Source organism: Podarcis muralis, chromosome 8 (genome assembly GCF_964188315.1).
Source record: "Podarcis muralis chromosome 8, rPodMur119.hap1.1, whole genome shotgun sequence".
Taxonomy (NCBI): domain Eukaryota; kingdom Metazoa; phylum Chordata; class Lepidosauria; order Squamata; family Lacertidae; genus Podarcis; species Podarcis muralis.
In genome coordinates, this window is record NC_135662.1 from 90897087 (window position 1) to 90922067 (window position 24981).

Sequence of the window (24981 nt, forward strand, 5' to 3'; positions counted from 1 at the left end):
TATAGGCAAGAAAGGTGCAATTCACATGAGCAACAACTTTTCTTTGTCTTATAACCTTTTTTAAATCTGTTATTTCATGTGCTTTAATACATCTACCTATTAAAATTCAATGGTGTTGTTCAGGACTTGGGAAACATTTTAAAGTTAAGAAGCATTTTAAGACACCAAATACATAAAATACAGAGCTAAAATGGCTGCAACAGAAAGGAAGCAAGGTTTTTAAGAACTAATTACTTTAATTGGTGCTATAATGCTCTTTCATTTAAGTGCTTCTGTGTGGTTTTCTTTTTAAAAAACTTTACAAATTATTTTCTCTCTTATTAAAAGATTGATTTAACATTAAATGTCATTATGACAGTTAAGGTGACATAGGCATTTTATCTTTCTGAAAATACAGCATGATAAATCATCAAGTTTTAGAGAACAGCAATGTACCGGTAACTGGAAAAGTTTCAAGCTCAGTTAGTTTCAACAAAAGTTACGGAAGTCCTATTGCAATCTTACACAGATATACCAAATTATAGTCAGAAAAAAGGAATAAACAAATAGAAAACAGCTTCAAGGGGGGGAGGAATGGGACTTACAATATCACTGCCAGAAAGAGAAGAAACGGAAGAGGCAGATGAGCCTGATGACAGCTGCTGAGTACCAGTAAATGACAAAGCCAAAGGCTGGCTGTATGCCGATTCAGCATCACCATTCTGGACTACATTACATGCAGATATTGGTTCTCTCCCTTTCATTGGAATACCTGTAAGCATACACATTTATCAGTTTTGTTTGCAAATAAATCACCTTTCACAGTCCCTTGCTGTAAACAAGTGATATTATGCAATTATCAGATATACTGCAGGCTTTAGCCATGACCCACATGCTCACTTCAGATATCACATCAAACCAAGATGTGGTTGAAATTAATTGAAATTTTGGTGTGAGTTTTTACTTCAAATCCTTTACTCACCAAGATCAGGTGACAAATTAGCTTTGCTTCCCCATTTCTTCTTAATCCAAGCTCTGTAGTCAATCACTTCCTGTGTCACTTTGATGATTCTTCCTAAGGTACTGGAAGAGATAGTGACCTACATAAGAAATCTACACTGATTTACGGATAGAAGTTTGCAATCAAGAACCCTTGTAGATAAAGGCTTGCATACACACAATCTTGCTTCATTTTGACAAAGAAAGTTTTAAACAGCTTGTCATGCAGAATGGAGGAAAGACAGCGAGAGGAGGAAGGGGGAAGGGAGAAAGAAACAAGTTTCACAGTTACATTAAGCTAGTCATGCATTTCAGGATACAGTACTGTATGCTGACATCTCCAGTTATGAAGCCATTTAAGAAGACCAATAGTGCAAAGTTGGATTTTCAGAAGCCATGCAATTAACACACTCAAATTGGTTACCTTTCCGAATCTCTGTTGGGATACGATCTCGCAAGTGGTGATACTGCATGGCTTAGAACAATGTAGGCATAATCAAAAACTTGCTTTACTTGCATGGCACCATAACAACTTCTTCCAACATCGTTGCCTATAACGGTTAAATTAAAAATTTAAATAATGTTGACCTACAAGACCTGTTCATCATTTTTAAAGCTGAATAGTAATGGACACTTCTGATTCCATGTTGTCCTTGGAATACCCATACATTTACCCCTTAAAATCTTGAAACAAGCAGTGATTGCTTGGAGAGGTTCTTAGTCCTTATACACAAACCACTTTCTGCACATATTGTGATCCATACTTCACCTAGGTACCCGATCTGCTATCGGACAGACTGTTCTGGTGACCAATGCACACACTGTTATAAATTATTGCATTTTCCATATATTTTAAAACAGTCCATTTTCCAGCCTCAATAAGAAATTCCATTCACATCGCTTTTCAGTTGGAAGCTCAGGGTTACAAAGTGATAGGGCGGATCTACATTCATGGTTTGTAACGTTAAGGAAGGGTTACGGAACGGTTGTCGTAACATATTTAGACATACAGCAGTACCTCGGGTCAAGAACTTAATTCGTTCCGGAGGTCTGTTCTTAACCTGAAACTGTTCTTAACCTGAAGCACCACTTTAGCTAAGCGCTGCATAATTTCTGTTTTCATCCTGAAGCAAAGTTCTTAACCCGAGGTAATATTTCTGGGTTAGCGGAGTCTGTAACCTGAAGCATATGTAACCCGAGGTACCACTGTACAGACCCTTCAGGTTACAGACTCTGCTAACCTGGAAATAGTATCTCGGGTTAAGAACTTTGCTTCAGACTGAGAACAGAAAACGTGCAGCGGTGGCGCAGCAGCAGCTGGAGGCTCTATTAGCTCCATGGTACCTCAGGTTAAGAACAGTTTCAGGTTAGGAATGGACCTCCAGAATGAATTAAGTTCTTAATCCAAGGTACCACTGTATTACGTTTTGATTGTAATGTTAATAATGTGCTATTAAAATGTGACACCAGAGTGCGGTGCAGAGCAACAAGGAACCAGCAGTAAGGGAAATTGCATTGTTACGCAAGAACGTTAAGGTAGGAAACTTCCAGTCATAGTCTACACTGCAGATCAAACCTGTGTGTCATTTACAAGGCTCATGCTACATTCATGCCTAGCAGCAACTGAAGGTGAAAGTGGTCAAATTAGGAGAACACTCAATTTGCTCAGCAGAGGATTATTGCATTTTCAAATCTTGAGGACCCTAACTCCTTCCCTATTATTGTGGGATGCTTCACAAAACTTAGTATGCAGTGTTTAGTCCATAATTTTGCCCCAGAAAAGTCAAATGCAACAGGATGAAAAGGAAAGGATATAAAAACTGATTTACTAAGCCCTTATATGGAAATTCTTGCAGCCATGGATACAGAAAATAAGGAAATTCTGGTCTCAGGCGTCTTTAAAAAAAAGCAGCACCATTTAAAACATTAAAAATATACTACATTCTACTACTAATCTCTATGTATTATATGATAGTAAAAACAGTGGGGTAAGAAAACACACACAAAATTGATGGTGGAAAGAAATCACAAGATCAAGGCAAGATTAAGGGCTTATTTCTGAATGATTATTTAAAACAAGTAACAGGAGCACCCATTTGAAGGATTTCCTCAGATAACCTTTAAACTCTGTGTTAAATCTGCATTCTTAATGGAAAAATATGAAGCAGCTTGCTATCTCACCAGGCAGAAGAGGATCTTCAATACATAACATGGAAGGTCGATATCCATTGGTCATGGCTTTCATGATTTCTTCTTTGGCAATATAGGCGCCTCCATTTTTTATTCTAATACCAGTTTTCAAGTAATTAAAATTCCTTCCATAGAGTTCAAAAAATTCTATTAGAAGCATTCCAAGATTTTCCTCCAGTCTTCTAGCATCAATTCTTGGGTGCAACTGCAAGAAGAAAAATAGCAGTTTTATTATGCTGGTGTATGTGATCATTTATACTTCTGTCATCTTTATGGTGAACCATTTAAAGTTGGAAATGAGCATTAACTATCAACAACCAAAAATAACCTCAACTTCTTTAATATCAGATAGTCTTCTCACTTTAAGATTTTAGGAGATAGACTTTCAAAGAATTGTATGCTACAAGAAGGTATCATAACTAGTCCAGTTCAAATTAATTACATCCATTTATTCATAAGAAGGGATGCAGGTGACGCTGTGGTCTAAACCACAGAGCCTAGGGCTTGCCGATCAGAAGGTTGGCAGTTTGAATCCCCGCAACGGGGTGAGCTCCCGTTGCTCGGTCCCTGCTCCTGCCAACCTAGCAGTTCGAAAACACATAAAAGTGCAAGTATATAAATAGGTACCGCTTCAGCGGGAAGGTAGACGGCGTTTCTGTACGCTGCTCTGGTTCGCCAGAAGCAGCTTAGTCATGCTGGCCACATGAGCCGGAAGCTGTACCTGGCTCCCTCAGCCAGTTAAGTGAGATGAGCACTGCAACCCTAGAGTCATTTGCGACTGGACCTAACGGTCAGGGGTCCCTTTATCTTTTATTCATAAGTAATTTCGTTGTCCCCGAGAGGGGGCAATGACAATAAAGATATTATTATTATTATTATTATTAAACATGCCATGTGAAATACAAACCATTCAATTACCGCTATCTGAAAAGTTATGCAGTATGAGGCAGCACTGAAAAATGATTACACAACTACATGAACTCTATCCTTAACCCCAGGATAGCCCAAACAGTGTCCTCCAGCTATTGTTGGATTCCTGCTCCCATCATCCCTGACCACTAGCCATGCTGGCCCCATGGGGCTAACGTGAGTCAACATTTGCACCATACACACAAAATCTGTGGATTAGTGAAAGTTTACAGCGGAACAGCATCATGTTTCTCAGCCCACTTTACACAAAGATTCTACTGTCTTTATCCCATAGCCTTTTGTTGCTTTTTGGACAGAACTCTTGCAGGAATTACACACTAATAAAGTAAAATCTACAGCCAATACAAAAGGTTTTGAAGCAAAAGAATCATATAAAGGTAAATAAACATTAATTGCTAACCAAAAATTTGTAAAGAATTCTTCAAAACTGACAGTACCAAATCACATACCTGTAAGAAGCTAACTGCCATTAAAATTAGGCTGTAAGAGCTAATTCCACCAGTAAAAACTTCATTCAAATCCCTTTGAAGGAGGAACTGTTTTAATACTAAAATCAAGTAAGGCAGCAATGAGTATTTCTGCAAATGAAAAGAACAGTTAATTTTCTGTAAGACAAGTTCCAGGTGATATGTTTATCATTATTTACTATAAAATACAAAAGATTTCTACAAACAACAACAACAAAAAACCAAAAGAATAATGGGAGTAAAAAGCCTTTATACATTCTTGTGAATGAGCTAACGTATTTTCCTTAAATTCATATTTATTACCTACAAAAATATAAGTGTCACAAAATAAGGCATCAAGAACTGCTGTTAACACCAAAAATAGAAACTTTGACACAGTTAGCAAGAAAGTTGCACTTGTTAAGGGATGTGAAAGGATGTATAAAAAAATTGAACTATGTATTTGTACTAAGCACATCCACCAAACCTTAAAAAGTATTCAGAGATTAGTGTTTTTTTAAATTAATATTCCATCTTACAGGGAATCAGAAAAATCAAGGCAGACCTTTGTGATAGTACATGCAGTGAACAAGTGATTCAGCTGATTGTATCCATACAAAATCATTCAAGGGCAACAAACTTCTGTAAATATGTACTAGTTTATTCAGCCAATATTCCCGAGCCGGGTGGGTAATCTGAAGGCACCTGAGCCAGAGTAGGTGAAACCCAAGGGTCCACTGGGAGCCCCATAGAACAGCAGGATATAGATAGAACTTTTTTTTTTTTTACATTAAAAAACCAGATTACTAATTTGTTTCATCCCCCCAAAAAATGTTGTATGAACTTGCCATTTTTTCAGAACAGCAATAGAAAGTTCACAGAGTACTTACACTGTATAGTTCATTCATTGTTCTCAGTATCAGGGGCTCAAGGTTTGAGTGAATATGTAGTGCCAACTCTTGATATGCTTACCTCCAACTTATGAACTGGCACTGATAAAACTGTTCACTTGAAGATAACCCATTAGAACATAGTTAAGAAATATGCCTCCGGCAGTAAATGCAAGATGCAGGTTCAAAATTTATTCTGTCCTGAAGTGCACAGAAAGCCTTTGTTAAATGACTGCAGTTTAGCCTATCTACTTCACAGGGCAGTAGAGAATAAAACTGAATGCCTCTATGTATAAGCCCAGAGCTTCTTGGAGGGGGAAAAAACAGAAATGAATGGGATGGCACTATACAGATATTGCCCAGTTGTGGAAGGAAGCCTCAAGAAGAACTAGTGGGCTAAGAGGATCGGGATGTGTAATTAGGCCTGAATGAGGTCAACTGCTCTCAAGAAATCACCTGGGTGAGGGACTTGGCTATTTTTTCAGTCCAAAATTATCCATTTTATTAACCAGAGATTTTCAGGAAGTCCATTCACCTTTTTCCCGGTGGGCGGCATTGCAGTTGTAGCCTTCGCCAACCCCTCCTTAGTAAAGGTATGCTAAAGGGATCCAGGGTGTGAATCCTGTCCAAAGCAGGACGGGGGCTCGGGCCATGTCACAGCCCCTACGGGGACCCCTCGAGGTGCCCCTCTTTGATGTAAGTCATAGCGAACCTCCTATCAGTGGTTTACCCTTAAGGGGACTCCCTGCAGATGGGCAGGAGTCAAGGTAGTCTGTAACCAATAAAGTTGTGACCTATTTGAACCCATAAACCAAAATACTTTTTGTCAGTGTGTTTTATTGTTCTCCTGGGAACTTTGTGGCTCAGGTGCCTCGGCACGCAACTTGAGGTCCAGAAGTAGTTGCAAAAAAGTTATTTTATTTTTGCACCATGAAACAAGAGAAAATACCAAACAATATTTTGGACAACTAATCTGGTTCTATGATTGATGGGTATGGCAGGTGCTTGATGTTGACCAAGATTCAGTATGTCTGGATTTCAGACAAGGGAGAGAAGAGGAACCTGCCCCTAGTAATGGCACTCAGTTTGAAAGAGAAGGTGATAAATTGTTTCCAGCATCCACCAATCCAGTTATAGAATCTCAGAGGGCCTGGAATGTCCGCAGTCACCTTACTCCTAGCCCAATAGGCGTGGCATCGTGAACAAAGTCTGATGAAGAGCTGTCACCCTCTCCCTAAAAAGACATGGTGGAAAGCTCAGTCTTTATGTCCCAATGCTTGAATGAAAGGCTCCTGCAGACAACAACCTGAGGCTATAGCCCCATATAGAAGCCTGCCATAAACTTTGTCATTTTTCTCCATGTGTTAGATGTTCCCTAGGATGCTTGGAACTTCAGAGGACTGCCCATGCCTACAATGTACAGTGGTGCCCCGCAAGACGAATGCCTCGCAAGACGGAAAACCTGCTAGACGAAAGGGTTTTCCGTTTGCGATGCGCTTCGCAAGACGAATTTCCCTATGGGCTTGCTTCGCAAGACGAAAACGTCCTGTGAGTCTCGCAATTTTTTCCCGCTCCCCCCCCCCCTTTTCAAAGGCGCTAAGCCACTAATAGCCTTTTAGCAGCTTAGCCGCTAATCCTTTAATAGCCGCTAAATCCCTAATAGCGCTAATCCTCTTAGCCGCTAATGGGCTTGCTTCGCAAGACGAAAAAACCGCTAGACGAAGAGAATCGCGGAACGGATTCTTTTCGTCTTGCGAGGCACCACTGTAAAAGCTTTTGTCAGGATGGAGTTGGCAGCAACTGCTTTGAGGGAAAGCAATGAAGTATTGTGCACAATGCTGCTTCATTATTTCTAGGGAGCACATGCCCATAATGGGAGTCACAGAGTTGAGGAAAAGTGCAACCAAGAGGTGAACTTTAATGAGCCCATGGTGCGTGGAGGCAGGGTGTAAAATGGTTTAATTATGTACTCTGAGCCTGGCTGGATTGTTCTGCTTTGAATGACATAGTTAAAAAATGCTGGTAACCATATGAATTGTTGCATTTCGAAAAGCAATAGAAATATCAGGGAATATCAAAATTTGTTTATCTTCTATTGACTGTACCTTCATGTAGTCTTGGATAAGTTGAGCTGCCTTCACACCAGTTTCCATATTAAAACTAATGTCAACTTTCACTTCTGTTTCCTGGTCAGTAAGCTTTATTATTGGTACCTGTAAAGATATTCAAACCAGTCATTCAACCAACTCCAACAAGTAGACCAACAGTTTTTATTTTAAATTAAAATATCCAAGCATGACTTACAAGGACAATTTAACTTTGCATCAATGCAGATGATGTGCAGTGAATAAAATTAATTTCACAATGATCTAGATAAGTCTTGCAAAGAGCCGCTTTGCGGTAGCTACCCAATATCTGTTCAACCCATAAGCACTGCTTCTTTTACCATGCCAATGTTGCTACTGTCAACATAAAGGTAAAGGGACCCCTGACCATTAGGTCCAGTCGTGACCGACTCTGGGGTTGCGGCGCTCATCTCACTTTACTGGCCGAGGGAGCCGGCTTACAGCTTCCGGGTCATGTGGCCAGCATGACTAAGCCGCTTCTGGCGAACCAGAGCAGCGCACGGAAACGCCATTTACCTTCCCGCCGGAGCGGTACCTATTTATCTACTTGCACTTTGACGTGCTTTCAAACTGCTAGGTTAGCAGGAGCAGGGACCGAGCAACGGGAGCTCACCCCGTAGCAGGGATTCGAACCACCGACCTTCTGATCGGCAAGTCCTAGGCTCTGTGGTCTAACCCACAGCACCACCCGCGTCCCTACTGTCAACACATGCTCCTGCTAACTCAAGTTCTTCTTTTGACACTGAACTGGCACCAACGTATGCAGCCTTTATGGCACTTTAAAGGAGCTTCAGCATCCTTTGCAAAGTGTTACCATCAGAACAGTACACTTGTGCAGATTCAGGTGCTCACCTTGGGATGGAGATTTAAATTGTATTTATTTAATAGTTGTGAGGAAGCAGTTTTGACCAGTGTTTCTGCTCTGTTTAGGCTGGTGAGCCCATTCTTTGAGAAGGGAGACCTAGTCATGATCACATATTAAGATCATGATTAAGAGGCGCAACATGGGGCTGCCTTAAAAAAAGTAACTGGAAATTTCAGCTGGCCAAAGAAATGCAGCAGCTAGATCTCTAATCAATAATCAATCAGAGTTCCATAATTTTCTTTTGTCCTTCTCTCTCTCAAACTTTTTCCCCTTTTGTGTTAAGTCTTTTTAATTAGATCATAAGCCTGAGAGCAGGGACTGCCTTAGTACTGACATTTGTATGCTGTTCTCATAGCCTTTTTTTGCTGAAGAAAGGGATAAAAATACTTTCAATAAATCAGTCTCAGTTTTGTAAACCATGCAACACCAGCACAATTCCATTTGTATTGGCTTCCAGTTCATTTCCGAGCCCAATTCAAAGTGCTGGTTATGGTTTTTAAAGCTCTAAGCTTTAAGAACCATCACTTAGTGTATGAATATGTCTATTTAACTCAAAGTTTTGGGGAGGCATTGTTTTGTGTCCCACCACCAGATACAGTTGGTAGGTATTTGGTAGAGCTCTCTCTGCTGGGTCACCCTGACCTGAGTGATCAGACTGGTCGTTTCCCACATCGTCTTCAAATGTCAGACCAAAAAGTTTTTATTCTAGCAGGAAAATGGGTTGGCTTGCCCCTGAAACTTGCTGCTAAATATTATGCTTCAGCCTTGTATTTTTATTTAGGTTATTTATTTTTGTATATTTTTTCTTGCAAGTCACTTTGCTACTTTTTTTAAAGTGATGAACAACTTTAACAAATAATAAATATGATGCTGATTCCCTACTGTGTTATTTGGCCCAGTTTGCATGTAATGCTAAGTCAAAATATGGCTTAGCACAGTGAGCATGTTGCCAGGAAGGAGACTGCATTTGCTGCATTCCTGCTTTGGTCCAAGGCTAAGTCATGGCTTGGCACTGTGTTGTGTCCCGCAAACAAACTATAAGAAGTAATCAAAGTTGGTTTCAGTTTATGGTCTCTCTAGAGGAGTCCTCAAACTTTTTAAACAGGGGGCCGAATCAGTGTCCCTCAGATACTGTCGGGGGCCAGATTATAGTTTGAAAAAAATATGAGCAAATTCCTATGCACACTGCACCTATTTTATTAGTAGTGCACAAAAAAACAAGAAAAACAATACAATCTGGGGTGGGGTTGTTGTTTTTTACAGAGGCAAGAAAGAACACGAAAGAATTGCAACCAGCACCACACAGGCCCGCCTCCTACCGCCGTTTCCAAAAGTCCTGCTATCCACCCTATGGAGTTATGGAAAGGTTGGAGGGGAAAGAGGCCACTTGCGCCTGAGAGGAAAGTTTGCTGTGGCAAGATTGGGGGGGGGGGGGGGGAGACGACCAGAAAGAACAAAAATGAGATGCGGGTGTGGGAGAGAAAGGCAAGAACGGAAGACCTGTGGTTATTTTAAAAAAAAACAAAAACAGAAAGCATGAAGGGGGGGTCAGGCAGCAAAAGGAAAGAGATGGTATGCTGCCCCTTTCCTTGCCATCTCCTCTCCTCTTCATCATCCTCCTCCCTCTCTGGGGGATCCGTGACCAGCTGGCAGCCGGCACCACCAGCACCAGAACCTGGTAGAGCAGCCTCCGACCCTCCCCGCCAGCTCAGGCCATCATCACCTGTCAGGGACCAGAGCAAGCTAGGAAGCAAGCACGGGAGGCATCCGACCATTCCCCCCACCCCCCGCTCCTTGGACGAGGAAGGAAGGGAGGGAGGGAGGAGAAAAGGCAGCTCTGGTCTTCCCAGTTCTCTCACCCACTCAGCAGTTCCTGCTGCTGCTGCTGCTGCTGCTGCTGCTGCTGGCGGTGGCCCCAGCCCTCCTCGGAACTGGCAGCTGATGGGGCTGTGTGTAGTTGTGTGTGGGGAGTGGGGTGGGAGCTGGAAAGGAGGAGCGGTTCTTTCCTCCGTACCTCAGTCTCTGATTCTCCCAAAGGCACCATTCCGGGGACTCCCCTCAGCTCTAGCAGCTCATTGTCACCTCTTGGCAGCCTGGCCCCATCCCTCCTCCTCCTCCTCCCTCCCTGGTGATCTTGGCTTAGTAATGGTGGCGCAGAGAAGCCAGAAGGAGGGAGGAAGGAGGAAAGAAAGCCGCTGGCACCAATGAGAGGGAAACAATGCTGCTGGCACCAATCAAAGTCCAGCCCCTTTCCTCCACAAGGCGGGGAGAAGTCAGGAGGAGGGAGGAGGAGATGCCACCGCCACCGTGTGAGGGAGAGGGAAAGAATGCGCACGCTGGCGTAGCCAAACAAGCAGATCCACGCCGTAGGCCGGGTTTAGAAGACTATTGGGCCGGATCCGGCCCACGGGCCTTACTTTGCAGACGCACGCTCTAGAGCAAGGCAAAGCACACGTGCTGGTTCAGACATAACATTAAGTCAAACACAGCTTAGCCCTGGATAGAATGACACCAAACGGGGGAAGAGTGCTGCAGCTGCAATCTTCACTCTGAGAACTCATACTTTTGCTCACTCATGTTAAGCCATTAGTTCAACACAGCATGCAAGCTGGGTCTATGTTGTTAGCAACTACACTGTGCGTCTCACTGTAAGTTTAAAGAGTTTGAAGATTCACCATGCTGTCTTTGAAAAAAGAAATCCCCTGGGTAAGATAATGTTCCACCACTTTTTAAAGTCACTCTCTCCAAATAAAACAGGATCAGAGTTGAATCACCTGCTGAGAGTTTCATGTACAACCAAGTTTATTACACCAAAACTCAAGATTTGGTGTCTTAGACATAGAAATCTTTAAAAAAACAGGGTACATGTCCATTCACACCACAGGCTCTATCTAACTCCCAAGCACATTTACTATTATGGCATCAAACACCAGCTCATTTACAGTGATGCTCTAGTCTAAATACAGAATCTGTATCTGTTTACTGAGAGTTCAAGTGATGGATTGAACCTTTGAACCCTTGGACCTACCAATATTACCAGCATTTCAAAACAAATTTGGAGATGTATAATTTGACCACTTAACTTCAGAAAAAATGACACAGTAAGACAATAAGGACTAAAGCCCCAAGGCACCATCAAAACAAAGGCAGCCTACAAACTAGATGTGTCTGGGAAGTGTGCTAACTATTGCAAATCCTCTGAAGCTATGACTCACAGGCTAAAGGCAGCCTAGCATGTGCCAGGAGGAATCTTCCAGTGTCAGCATCAGCAAAGCTGGGGGCAGTATAGACACTGAACACCATTTGTCAGCGAAGTTGTCAGGACCTTAACTCATGGACGAAAAATCAAACAAGACAAAGGCAAACAAATGGCTAAGTTTATGGTTGGTAGACTGAAGATTTTATATCAGGACCCAGAAATGGTTCTCAAGTTGGCATGTAGAGTATATCTGTATCACATGAACAAATGATTATAACAAACTTAACTACTGAGCGATCAGTCTGAATAATAACAGAAATGTAACACTTATGTTTTGGGTTATTTGGACCACATATAATGAGGTGAGCTAATTTGGAAGAATTAATCAAGATAATGAAAACTGCAAGCAACTTTTATTTTTATTTATTATTATTATTATTATTATTGTTGTTGTTGTTATTTATTAAATTTGTGGAGAACATATTCGTGAACAGTGACAGTCATAAACAGTGATAACCATGAATCAATTGCAATACTGGGAATTTGATAGGAAGTCCAATAAAAGAGAAAACTACAAGGAAGTTTCCAAAAGGGAAGCATTTTTAAGGAAATATGCAATATATTTGCAAGTTATTTTGAACTAAGAAAGGAAAAGAAAAATGTTTTGGGGTTTTTTTGAAGTGCTGCTAATCAATGAGAACTATATTTGAACAATGAATGTGAAGTAGTAGTTTTGCTGAAGAAATTTACAAGAGGTTTCAGGTCATTGATGGGTAAATGGAAGGAAGTCTACTTGATGCAATGTTCAAAGAAAAGATGCAGGATAACCAAAACAAGCTTAACTCTACATCTGGTATTTTCTGCACATCAATAATTGCAAAATGGATTATAAAATAAGTAACCAAATTACTATAAAATAATCCTAAGATTTAAAAAATAATTCTAATAATACGTTAAATACAGTTTTTATGTGCTCCTCAGGCATGTCTAGTTACAAAAGATAAAAAATGCTGATTTGAATGTTTCAATTAGCTGTTTTAACCATCGGCTGTGGTGAGGACTGCAGGGCCTGCTCCTTTCCAGGGCCTTCTCCAACTGGCCCAGGGGGTGTGGCCCAGGCCCTTATTTGGAACAAACTTTTGGGGAAGTGTGGGAAGTGTTCTGCCATTGCTTCCCTGTTCCAAGTGGTTAATGTGTTTTATAATGTCCTCAAGCAGTTGGTGGCAATTTAAATTTTTATTTCTTTTTTTCCTTTTTTCCTTTGTTGGCGGTGGGTGGGTGGGATGGATATTTGGTTGGGGATTAATTTTAGAATAATTGTTCTGTTTTTGTTTTTTGTTGTTTTATTGGTTCTGTATAGTTTGTGTTTTGTTTTTAAGGGGCGGGATCAGGGCTGCCTGGGAGTGGGGCACCAGCCAACACAATGGCTGGGACAAGTTCCACAGGGGGGGAGGCACTGGGACATCCGATCTCGGTGATCATGGGCAGGAGGAGGAGTTACGCTAAGACCAGACCATGTCATTACCGAGGAGGCAGGTTTAGTCGTTGTTTGAGGACTATCCCTGCCTCCGGGTCTGGCCTTGACCGGATGGATACTGGAATCAACAGGGGAAACCCACATGACCTGAAGGTGTTGCTGTGTAATGCCAGGTCAATGATGAATAAAACCACTGCCATCCACGACCTGATTGTGGATGGAGGATTTGACTTGGCATGTGTGACAGAGACGTGGTTGGAGGAAGCAGATGGGCCTGTCCTTGCCGCTGCTTGCCCTCCAGGTTTCTCTTACGCACAGCAACCCAGGTCATGTGGGCGGGGAGGGGGGCGTTGCAGTGATTTTTAGGAAGTCATTAGCTTGCATCAGGCGTCCTACTGGGAAGACCCAGTTTTCTGAGTGCATATTCTGGAAGTTGGGCAATAGGGGCAGTACAGGAATCCTTTTGGTGTACCGACCTCCCCACTGCACCAAGGATTCCCTGTCCGAGCTGCTTCAGGTCATGGCGGATGTTCTCCTGGAGAAACCTAGTTTGGTTGTCCTAGGGGATTTTAACATCCATGCTGACACGACCTTACAAGGGGCCACTCGGGACTTCGTGGAAAGCATGGCCTCCATGGGGCTGTCCCTGAATAAGTTTGGCCCAACTCATAGTCATAGACATGCCTTGGACCTGGTATTCACCTCTAGTGACGTGGGTGATCTGACACTAAGTAAAAGTGAAACAAAAGAAGTGCCATGGTCAGATCACTTCCTGGTGCAACTGGACTTCTCCGTGACCCTTCCCCTCTGCAGGGAGGTGGGACCAATTCGGATGGTCCGCCCCCACCACTTAATGGATCCAAGTGGTTTCCAGAGAGTGGTAGGGGATGCTTTATCCCATGTTGATGGCCTTTCAGCTGATTCCCTGGTGGCCCGCTGGAATGCAGAGTTAACCAGGGCTATCGACTGTCTGGCTCCGAAGCGCCCTCTCCGATTGCATGGAGCCCGGACAGCCCCGTGGTTTTCTTCGGAGCTGAGGGCGATGAAACAATCACTGAGACGGCTAGAGCGTCGGTGGCAGAAAACTCATTCCGAATCTGACCGGACACAGGTTAGAGCTCAACGTCGAGCCTACCAAGTGGCGATAGCGACGGCGAAGAAGACTTTCTTCACCACCTCTATTGCATCTGCAGAAAATAGTAGCAGGAGACTCTTTCAGGTGATCTGCAATTTAAGGGAACTACCTTTACCACCGGGGCCTTGTAAAGACCCCAAGATCTCCTGCAACAATTTTGCAAAGTTTTTTTGCAGATAAAATCACTCATATTCGGAAGGAGCTAGACACCACCATGGGAGCAGGGCTGGGTCGGGAGAGTGCTAGAGCCCTGCTCCCTGGTCAAGTTGCATGGAATCAATTTTAATCCGTTACCCCCGAGGATGTGGACAGGCTGCTTGGACGCGAGAAACCAACCACCTGGATCCTTGATCCTTACCCATCCTGGCTAATAAAAGCAAGCCGGGAAGGGCTGGGTGATGGGCTCTGTGGGGTGGTGAATGCTTTCCTCTGTGAGGGAACATTCCCAGATCCGCTGAAAGAGGCGGTCTTTAAACCGCTTCTTAAAAAACCATCTTTAGACCTGGCCAGTATGGCCAACTATCGCCCAGTCTCAAATCTTCCATTCTTGGGCAAGGTGATTGAGCAAGTGGTTGCTAAACAACTCCAGGCCTGGAGGATGCGGACCATTTGGATCCCTTCCAATCGGGATTCAGGCCTCATCATGGGACTGAAACTGCCTTGGTTGTGCTGGTTGATGATCTCCGGCGAGCTAGGGACAAAGGTAAGAGTTGTTTCCTAGTTCTGCTGGATCTCTCAGTGGCCTTTGATACAATCGACCATAACATCCTCCTGGACCGTCTAGAGGGGCTGGGAGCTGGGGGCACTGTTATACAGTGGTTTCGCTCCTTCCTCCTGGGCAGTGTTCAGAAAGTGGTGTTGGGGGATGAGTGTTCAGACCCCTGGGCTCTCACTTGTGGGGTGCCTCAGGGTTTCGACCTCTCCCCCATGCTTTTTAACATCTATATGAAGCCGCTGGGAGAGATCATCAGGGGGTTTGGACTGGGTGTCCATCAATATGCAGATTATACCCAGCTCTACCTCTCTTTCAAATCAGAACCAGTGAAGGCGGTGAAGGTCCTGTGTGAGTGCCTGGAGGCGGTTGGAGGATGGATGGCGGCTAATGGATTAAAGTTGAATTCTGACAAGACAGAAGTACTGTTTTGGGGGGACAGGGGGCGGGCTGGTGTGGAGGACTCCCTGGTCCTGAATGGGGTAACTGTGCCCTGAAGGACCAGGTGCGTAGCCTGGGAGTCATTTTGGACTCACAGCTATCCATGGACGCGCAGGTCAATTCTGTATCCAGGGCAGCTGTCTACCAACTCCACCTGGTACGCAGGCTGAGACCCTACCTGCCCGCGGACTGTCTCGCCTAAGTGGTGCATGCTCTAGTTATCTCCCGCTTGGACTACTGCAATGCGCTCTATGTGGGACTACCTTTGAAGGTGACCCGCAAACTACAACTAATCCAGAATGCGGCGGCTAGACTGGTGACTGGGGGCGGCTGCCGAGACCACATAACACCGGTCTTGAAAGACCTACATTGGCTCCTAGTACGTTTCCGAGCAGAATTCAAAGTGCTGGTGTTGACCTTTAAAGCCCTAAACGGCCTCAGCCCAGTATACCTGAAGGAGCATCTCCACCCCCATCGTTCTCCCGGGATGCTGAGGTCCAGCGCCGAGGGCCTTCTGGCGGTTCCCTCATTGCGAGAAGCAAAGCTACAGGGAACCAGGCAGAAGGCCTTCTCGGTAGTGGCGCCCGCCCTGTGGAACGCCCTCCTATCAGATGTCAAAGCGATAAACAACTACCTGACATTCAGAAGAAATCTTAAGGAAGCCCTGTTCAGGGAAGTTTTTAATGTGTGATATTTTAGTGTATTTTTGGTTTCTGTGGAAGCCGCCCAGATGGGCGGGGTACAAATAATAAATTATTCTTCTTGTTGTTGTTGTTGTTGTTGTTGTTGTTGTTGTTTAGATAATCTTATTATCCTACTTACTCCTTTTATAAACAGTTTTGAGGTTTTTATGATCAAGCAGAATATACATTTTGTGAAATAAAAAATAAGTTTAGGATTCAAATACTACTATTACAAACTCAGATAAAGCCGTTGAGCCAGAAACCTGCATCTTCAGAAGCAGAAGTATTGAGATTCAACACAGCATAAAAACAGCTGCATTTTTTTAAAAAAATCATACTAAATAGCTTGAGTTTCTAAAATGGAATATAGCTTGTTCCTGTTACTTACCGTAGCTTTGTCAAGTACTTTAATTGAATATGGCTCAGCCACATTGTGTTTCCTTAGTGCTTGTTCCAGAAGCTGTAGAGGGGGGCTCTCCCATTTCCCAAAAACGACTAAATCGATATCACTATAGATAATACAATATACATAAAGTTCATTAGAGGATTACACATTAATATTCCTTTGAAGATTGTTAAATTCAGTCTTCAGTAGACTAACCTTACTACTAATCCCCTCAAACAGAATAGGAGGGCTTCTAAAAGTAGGAAAATGAATACAGGATAACAGACTGTGGAGTTATTACATTGCAGCCTCAACCAAGAGCACCACACACAGGTATAAGTGTTTGTGTGTTTTGTGTATTTTGTCACATAATGTTGGCAATCTGGTTAAATTTTAAAAAGGCCCAGATTACTGCCTACATGTGTACATACTTTCCTTTCTGCATTTATAGAAATATTTAAACTCTGGAAAACAATTGCTAAGGTCAGTTATTATTCATAATCATTACTCTATATCTGCCAGAATATTACAGAGTAGAAGTCTAAAATGCTAGCATACATAGTGATGTGATATGTTGAATGCTATGAAACACCTCAGTGAAAAGTCAGTATCACACAAACAATTCTGCTAAATAAGACTTAGCTTAAAAAGTTATGCCAAATTCAAGGACGGATATAATGAAGATATATTAACATATTCCCATTACATACCATACTATGTAAACCTACGTTTTACATAGCACATACTAAACCTAAGTTCATGTTAACGGAAATCATTGCATGTTTATCCCCGATTCAATTTCCTTCCCCTTCCTTTTGGTGTCTTCCCTGTATTGATTTTAAGACTGGAAAGAACAAAAAATCCCTTTTGTATGATAGCATTATTAACAAAATACACTGAGAGCTGGAAATGTTAGTCAAGGCTTACCTAGTTGGCAGATAGAGCCCTGTACTAAAACTTCCAAATATCTGAACCTGCAAAAGAAAATGCAGACATTAACATTAGGAAGAACTTCCTGACAGTAAGAGCTGTTCAACAGTGGAATTTGCTGCCAAGGAGTGTGGTGGAGTCTCCTTCTTTGGAGGTCTTTAAGCAGAGGCTTGACAACCATATGTCAGGAGTGCTCTGATGGTGTTTCCTGCTTGGCAGGGGGTTGGACTCGATGGCCCTTGTGGTCTATTCCAACTCTATGATTCTATGATTCAGATCTCACAATTCTGAACGCTGAACTGAAAAATCCCTCACGGAAATCCACATGCCTTTATCTTCAGAAACAGTTCCTTTTACTGTTATTTGCTTCTTCCACTCAAAAACTAACTGGCTTGTTTAAAAGGTCATGCTACTCGATTGCTAATCAAATGATTTGGTAATCAGAAGTGAATTATTTCTTTACTGGTTTACTCTAACCAGAGTTTGTTTGATTCAGTTGTCATGGAAAACTGTAGGTTACAGAAAACCAGGAGGTCAGAAACCCTACATGGGGATGAGGGAGCCCTCAACACATTCCTATTACTTGAATGAAACCAATTTATAAAACTGAATTAACAAGGAAAGACAAATATTTATGCTTTGTAATATTTATTACCAAGATTGTGATTTTTCTGGCAGGCGTCTCATCAGTAACGAAGATCAAAAACAAAACAGATTCTGAAAAGGAGGCATACCACAATAAAGGTTTCAATGTTTCCTAATAAGAATGTGCCCAGATTGGGAAGGGACAGTGCAAAGCAGCATTTTCATAGATGGCAAATCACAGTGGAACACTCTGACTACTGTCTCTCTGCACCTATCCCCATATCCAGCTTTAAGGCTAAGAGACATGAATGTAGTCACAATATCTGAAGCAGTGCACAGCTGTCCCTCCAGTGTCATAAATATAAATAGTTTTATTGGGATGGCTTTTATGACAAAAAGCCTACTGATGTGTTTTCATGGGGGGGGGGGGATAAATTTAGTATAATAAGGGAAGTTTCCACAACACTTTGGATCTACTGAATGCTAGCCATTGTATACAGTGGTGCCCCGCAAGACGAATGCCTCGCAAGGCGGAAAACCCGCTAGACGAAAGGGTCTTCCGTTTTGGAGGTGCTTCGCAAAACGAATTTCCTATGGGCTTGCTTCGCAAGACGAAAATGTCTTGCGAGTTCCTGCAGGGTTTTTTTTCCCTCCCCCCCCCCTTTTTCCCAAGCCGCTAAGCCGCTTATCAGCTGATCCGCTAAGCCGCTTAACAACTGATCGCTAAGCTGCTTATCAGCTGATCCGCTAAGCCGCTTAACAGCTGATCCGCTAAGCCGCTTATCAGCTGATCCGCTAAGCCCGCTAAGCCGCTAATAGCGCTAATCCGCTAATGGGCTTGCTTCGCAAGACGAAAAAACCGCAAGACGAAGAGACTCGTGGAACGGATTCTTTTCGTCTTGCGAGGCACCACTGTACATCATTTTAAATAAACAGAGACAAAAGGATCCTATGGAAGCCATCAACGTGGCACAGCACTTAGAAAGAAACCTTGTTTACCCCAAGGCTTTTGATTTGGGTCAGAAGACATAAGGAAGTCAACCCTATGTTGTGCCCAGTCCACCCACATTATGGTGAGAATGGAGTTGAGAAGAGCTTGGGGACCTAAAATACCAGTCTGAGATGTACTCACATCTGCTGTAGGCCAAAGATCTTTGATGACCATTTTTATTCTTTTCACTACTTCTCTTCTCATGACTTCTTCTTCAGGACGAGGGGACATGAAGGCATAAAAGTCAATTATTTCTTCATGAAGCCTATGGGGAAGAATAAAAAAATATTTTTTAATTATTTATACCTAAGATCCAAGTCTGGGTTTCTAAAGCAAAACTTCCATCCATTAGTATGAAAAAGTACATTAAATTACAGTGGTATCTCGGGTTAAGAACTTAATTCGTTCTGGAGGTCTGTTCTTAACCTGAAACTGTTCTTAACCTGAAGCACCACTTTAGCTAATGGGGCCTCCTGCTGTCGCTGCGTCTCCGGAGCACAATTTCTGTTCCCATCCTGAAGCAAAGTTCTTAACCTGAGGTACTATTTCTGGGTTAGTGGAGTCTGTAACCTGAAGTGTCTGTAACCCGAGGTACCACTGTAGTCTGAAAATTCATCCATTGGTATGAAAAAGTACACAAATTTGAATTTAGAACAGTGTGAACTAGAATATTCTATAAATAGCAAAATTTCCAATGATTATTATGTAATTTGGAGGAAATTCCATTCCTAGAAAGCAGTTTGTGTGCAGGAAGCAAAATATGCAACCTGAAAAGACAAAATAGTTTTGGTGAGCTGCAGTACAGCTGTACCTTGGTTGTTGAATGCCTTGGTACTTGGATGTTTTGGCTCCCGAACGCCACAAACCCGAAAGTGAATGTTCCAGTTTGTGAACATTTTTGGGAGGCCGAATGTCCGACGCAGCTTCCAAATGGGTGCAGGAAGTTTCTGCAGCCAATCGGAAGCTGTGCCTTGGTTTTCGAACTGTTTCGGGAGTGAAACGGATTAAGTTTGACAACCAAGGTACGACTGTAATTATAATGAGTAAAGAATAATTTAACAAATATTAACGCCTTGGCACTAAATACATTTAGAAAGTTTTTTCAACTAGGGTTGTCTGTATACTCTAAGGGTATGTTTCTGGTGTTTACAGAGACAGCAAACATATGAATATGTTTTATTCATAAACCAGAGTACTGTTCTGAATCCTAACAGTATACCTGAAGGAACGTCTCCACCCCCATCGTTAGGCCTCGTTCAGCCAAGGGCCTTCTGGCAGTTCCCTCACTGCAAGAAGTGAGGTTACAGGGAAGCAGGCAGAGGGCCTTCTCAGTAGTGGTGCCCGCCTTGTGGAACACTCTCCCATCAGATGTCAAGAAAATAAACACTACCTGACTTTTATAAGACATCTGAACGCAGCTCTGTTTAAGGAAGTTTTTAATGTTTGATGTTTTATCGTGTTTTAATAATTTGTTGGGAGCAAACCAGAGTGGCTGGGGAAACCCAGTCAGATGGGTGGGGTATAACTAAATTATTATTATTATTATTATTATTATTATTATTATTATTATTATTAACACTCAGAACTGATTTGCAGTAGAAATCATTAATTCAACTAGGCCTCAGAGGATCAGATATTTAAGGATGATAGGCACAACAGCTACTACAGGAAACAAATTATAGATTCTGGGTATTGAGATTAGAGTTAAGGAACTGATCACAGGTCACAGTAAACTGTCAATGGATTTTTATTTCATGGCATAACCTTGGCCATACATTATGTCTTTCTCATGTGACATGTAGGACAGTGTTCAAACCACATGGAATAATCCAATATAAACTCTCTCACACATACAACTGAATGACAATGGCTTCCCAATACATGTACACACACATTAAAACATGTGGGACAACCACAATTTTAATATTACACAAGTCCCATCAAAGTATCAAAAGTATGCTTAATAATAGAGCACATGAGAGAGACTGGGACAACTAGCTTTAAGGGAAGTTGTAGCTTTCTAAGCTCCATCTTAGGGTCATTCCACATTATGAGATGGAAGAGCAATCCCAGTTCTGCCATTGTGTATATCTGACAGCTGCAGCTAATTATGGCTCCTTGATTAGTGCTTTAGGTGTGATACAAGTTTTCCTAATATACACATTTGGGTGTGCAACATCACTTCACATAATTAGTTTGACAGCAAATCAAGGCCATTGCAAAATAGGATCAAAAATCTACATTCTTAGGCATCTTCTAGATAAGCAGGTTGTATTGTATGTACACATAACGTTTGTAAATCTTTTCAAAAATAAAAAAGAAATTTAAAAAACATCCTGTAAGATTTCAGGGCTTACAAAATGTTTAGCACAGTTCAGGAGAGAAGGTCTGCTCAAGACACTAACATGTTACAGTATCCTGGAATATTGAGGATTAGAACCAGGCCACGGGGTGTGTGTGTGTGAATGAATGTGTGTCATGAGGTTAAAAGACTGATCTTTGCAATACAGGGGATGCTTCAGGAAAAAGAATATAAAAAGGACATATTTCCCTTTCCCACTCTTCAGACCCTCCTCATTACATAAAGTGGTAACATGTTCAGGCCCTGTGCCCTCAATCACTGTATAGCATAAAGCAGTTGCCAACGTTTTTGGACTAGTGAGCACATTTCAAATTTTGAGAGTGTGCTGAGGGCACCAGTTGCAACATAGCAGCCATGGAGAAGGCATGGCATAACACAAAATGGCTGCCATGTGAGTGTGGCATAAGATAAAAATAGAGAGACAACCACTTCTGACAACCTTTTGCTTACAATGGGTTACAAACTATTTCCTGCTGGTCCAGATTATGGAGATCACATGTATACAGATGCTGTTGCTGTCTAATAAAAGAGAGCATTCCTCAGTACTAGAAAAAATATACAAGGGTGCAACCCCTTTCACATAAAACTCCCCTCCACAAACTCCTAAGGCTTCTGCTGATAGATGGCTACGCTTTGAACACATGCACACCTCAAAGTTTATAGATACAATGCAAAAATTTGTTAAGAGGTTCCACTCTGGCATGTGTGACAAACCCGCCTTCATCCCAACCTAGCAGCTGGAGAAAGCCTGCTAGACCAGGCCAACTGCCCATCTAGACCAGCATCCTCTTCTGACAGTGGCCAACCAAATGCCTGTAGGAAACCAGCAAGCAGATTTAAAGCACAAGAGCACTCTCCCTGTGATTTCTAGCAACTGGTATTATTCAGAATTTTACTGCCTCCAATTGTTTTCCCCTCTTCAGCTGCAAGGCAGAGAGAAAGGTGAGGGGGAGATTTGTTGCTTGTGTATTATTGTACTTGGAGAACCTCAAGAGCGCAGTAGCAGAACAAACCCCTTCACCTTTTTAGCTTTAAGTGGTGGGGGATAGGTCTCTGATTTCTTTACTATGGACAACATCTTACATCTACAGGAGTAGTCCTGGCAACTATTTTATCTCACTACCAAGGCCAGCCAAAATTCGTGCAACTTTGCCTGCAATCTATATAACAGTCCTTTTGGGGATGCCAAGATTGTCAGAGGAGCTGCTATTGGTTTGTTCCACTGTCCTCAGAAGCTCACAGTGGTGTGGGAGAAGGCATTCTCTGTGGCAGCCCCTAAGATATGGAACTCCTTCCCCACAGGGGTCTGTTTAGCATTTTCATTGTTCAACTTTCAGGGAATGTTGAAGACAAACCTCTTATAACCTGGGCTTTGACAGTCGATGTTTATATTTTTAAGACTCCCCTCATTTCTGGAATTGTAAGCCGTTTCTAACATTGTTTTAATTGTTGTAACCCACCTTGGGACCTTAGGATGAAGGGCAGGTGATAAACAATCACAACCGCAATGTAAGTCAGCGCTATTCTAATATTGCAGATATACTGGGGCAGGGATGAGAGCGGTTCTCCAAAGGTTACCTAGGGAGTTCATTGTTACTGTACTAGGGAATTCCTCCTTTGAAGCTCAGTATCATAGCTATAATACTAAACCAGGTGAAAAATGATTTTGAACTGTTACACCTAAAACACATGGGCAGAACAGCCATTCCTAACTACAGGCTTCACGGAAAGTGGACACCTTTCAGCCACAACCTCATTTTACTCTGAAGTATGACCACTGATCACAAAGTGACTTAGACCCCAATTTAAGTGTATATAGAAAGGAAAGTTTCACATGTGTTCTGCAAAGACGACCCTGCATTAAGACACAGGTCACCTTGAAAAATCACACAATCATCCTCTCTGTCTCATTCCGTTAATAGCTCAGCCAATAGAACATAAGACTCTTAATCCTGGGTTTGAGCCCCATGTTGGGCAAGATTCCTGCACTGCAAGGGGTTGGACTAGATGACCCTTGTGGACCCTCCCAACTCTACAATTCTATTATTCTAAATGGAGGTCCTAAGCCAATTTACTGGATTTCTCAGTCAGTCCAATCGAGAATGCCTTACTGTTAGGATTCATTTCTTGTCTTAAAAGCATCCAAGCACTTTCAGCCTACAAAAATCAGCCACCAGGCAGCCTTAGTAGAAACCCCCTCTTAGGGGGCCAGATTTAGCACGGCTACAACGTATCTATGAATAGGACCCCCCCCCCCCAGTCTAAAAGCAATCACTGGGGAGGGGAATTTCAGGCGAGGGGTCTTGGCCCCGCACAGCTGAGGAGCCCGTCGCCAGCAAGGGCCCAGAACGGCTCACCCTTGGATGCCGGGGCTGTAGCGCTGCCTGCTTTTCCACGGGGTGCCCGGAGCGGGGCCGAGCGCGGGCTGGGCTTGGGGACAAGGCCCGCCGCCGCCGCCGCCTCCTCCGGAGAGCAGGTAGTTCATCCCATACGTGCTGGCCTTGTTCTCCCGTTTCCTTCGGCTCGGATGGTACTGGTGCTGGTGGAGGTGGCGGGCGGGCAGGGGCGGGGGCGAGGCGTCCGCCGGCCTCGGGCTCTGCGCCGCCGCTTCCCCGCTCCGCTTCGCCGGTTTCCCCCCGGGCGAGGCCTGGCGAGACCCCGAGGGCGGCGGCGGCGAGGGGAACGAAGGCGGCCCGCCGGGGCTGTCAGCGCCGGACTCCGCGGAGGAGCAGGAGGAGGGCGGAGGCCCCGGAGGAGGCTTGTGCAGCAGCGGCGGCGGCGGCGGCGGCCTCTCGGTCAGGAGCGGCGGCGGCGGCGGCGGCTTGGCGGCGGGCGTCGTCGTCAAGCGGCACAGGGAGTGGCGGGCCTGGGCTGCCTGAGGGAAGGGCGAGGGCGGCGGCGAGGAGGGCGTACGCGGCGAGGAGGAGGAGCCGGAGCCGCCTCCGCCGCGGCCCTGCGAGGTTTCCCAGATCTGCATCCAGAGCGCATTGGCGGGGCCTTTCTGCTCGGGCTGGATCCAGGCCACGCGGGGATCCATCCATCCATCCGCCCCGGCGCCTCCCTCCCCCCGCCCGTTCGCTCGCTCGCTCCCTCGCCGGCTCCGGCGGCCTGTCAGGCGCGCGCGCGCAAGGCCCCGACTTGTGAGGCGGCGCGAGGGGGCGGGGAGGGGCGGGGCCAACCGCCTCAGGCCCCCGAGGCCGCGCGCCTGCGCCCTGCGCCGCCCCGCCCCGAGCGCCTAGAGCTAGGAGAGGCGAGAGTGCTCGCTGGCTCCTGCGCGGGTCGCTTCGGCTTCAGGCAGCCAAGGCAGCAGCTGGGCTCGGCACGCGGAAGAGGCCCGCCCAAAGGCGGAAGGCAGCCGCGTCAGGAGCCTCAAAGCTGCGGGAGCCCGTGTGCTGAGAAGCCGGCCTTCTCGGGGACCCCGGGAGCGTGGGCTGCCAGCATCTCGGGGCGCACAGAGGATGCATGCGCATTCAACTGCCGAATAGCATCCGGCGAGATTCAGTGGTCCACAGACTTGGAGGAAGCCACCTGATAAAGGAAGGCATTTTTTTCCACCTGCTGGCTCTCTAACTCCTTCCCCGCTTGCCATAAAGTGGTCGTTTATGCATAGAAAAAAAGAGAGGACAAACGCATCAAAACAGAGGATGAAAGATGAC

General features: G+C 44.0%; 1 protein-coding gene across 4 annotated transcripts in view; it reads right to left on the reverse strand.

Moving 5' to 3' along the window:
* Positions 1 to 24471, reverse strand: part of TENT4A (terminal nucleotidyltransferase 4A) — a 28310-nt gene extending 3839 nt beyond the window's left edge. For 2 of the 4 annotated variants that reach the window (XM_077933583.1, XM_077933584.1), the window contains exons 1-10: positions 23683 to 24470; positions 19105 to 19228; positions 17385 to 17431; positions 16461 to 16581; positions 7540 to 7647; positions 4548 to 4676; positions 3160 to 3373; positions 1403 to 1529; positions 962 to 1062; positions 585 to 751 (exon numbers count right to left, since the gene is read on the reverse strand). In XM_077933583.1, the coding sequence (XP_077789709.1) occupies positions 585 to 751; positions 962 to 1062; positions 1403 to 1529; positions 3160 to 3373; positions 4548 to 4676; positions 7540 to 7647; positions 16461 to 16581; positions 17385 to 17431; positions 19105 to 19228; positions 23683 to 24362 (1818 nt within the window). In that variant the 5' untranslated portion in view covers positions 24363 to 24470. Of the gene's footprint in view, positions 1 to 584; positions 752 to 961; positions 1063 to 1402; positions 1530 to 3159; positions 3374 to 4547; positions 4677 to 7539; positions 7648 to 16460; positions 16582 to 17384; positions 17432 to 19104; positions 19229 to 23682 lie in introns of all 4 variants that reach the window. The other 2 variants (XM_077933586.1, XM_028738425.2) reach the window with 2 other exon arrangements.
* Positions 24472 to 24981: the final 510 nt, after the last annotated feature.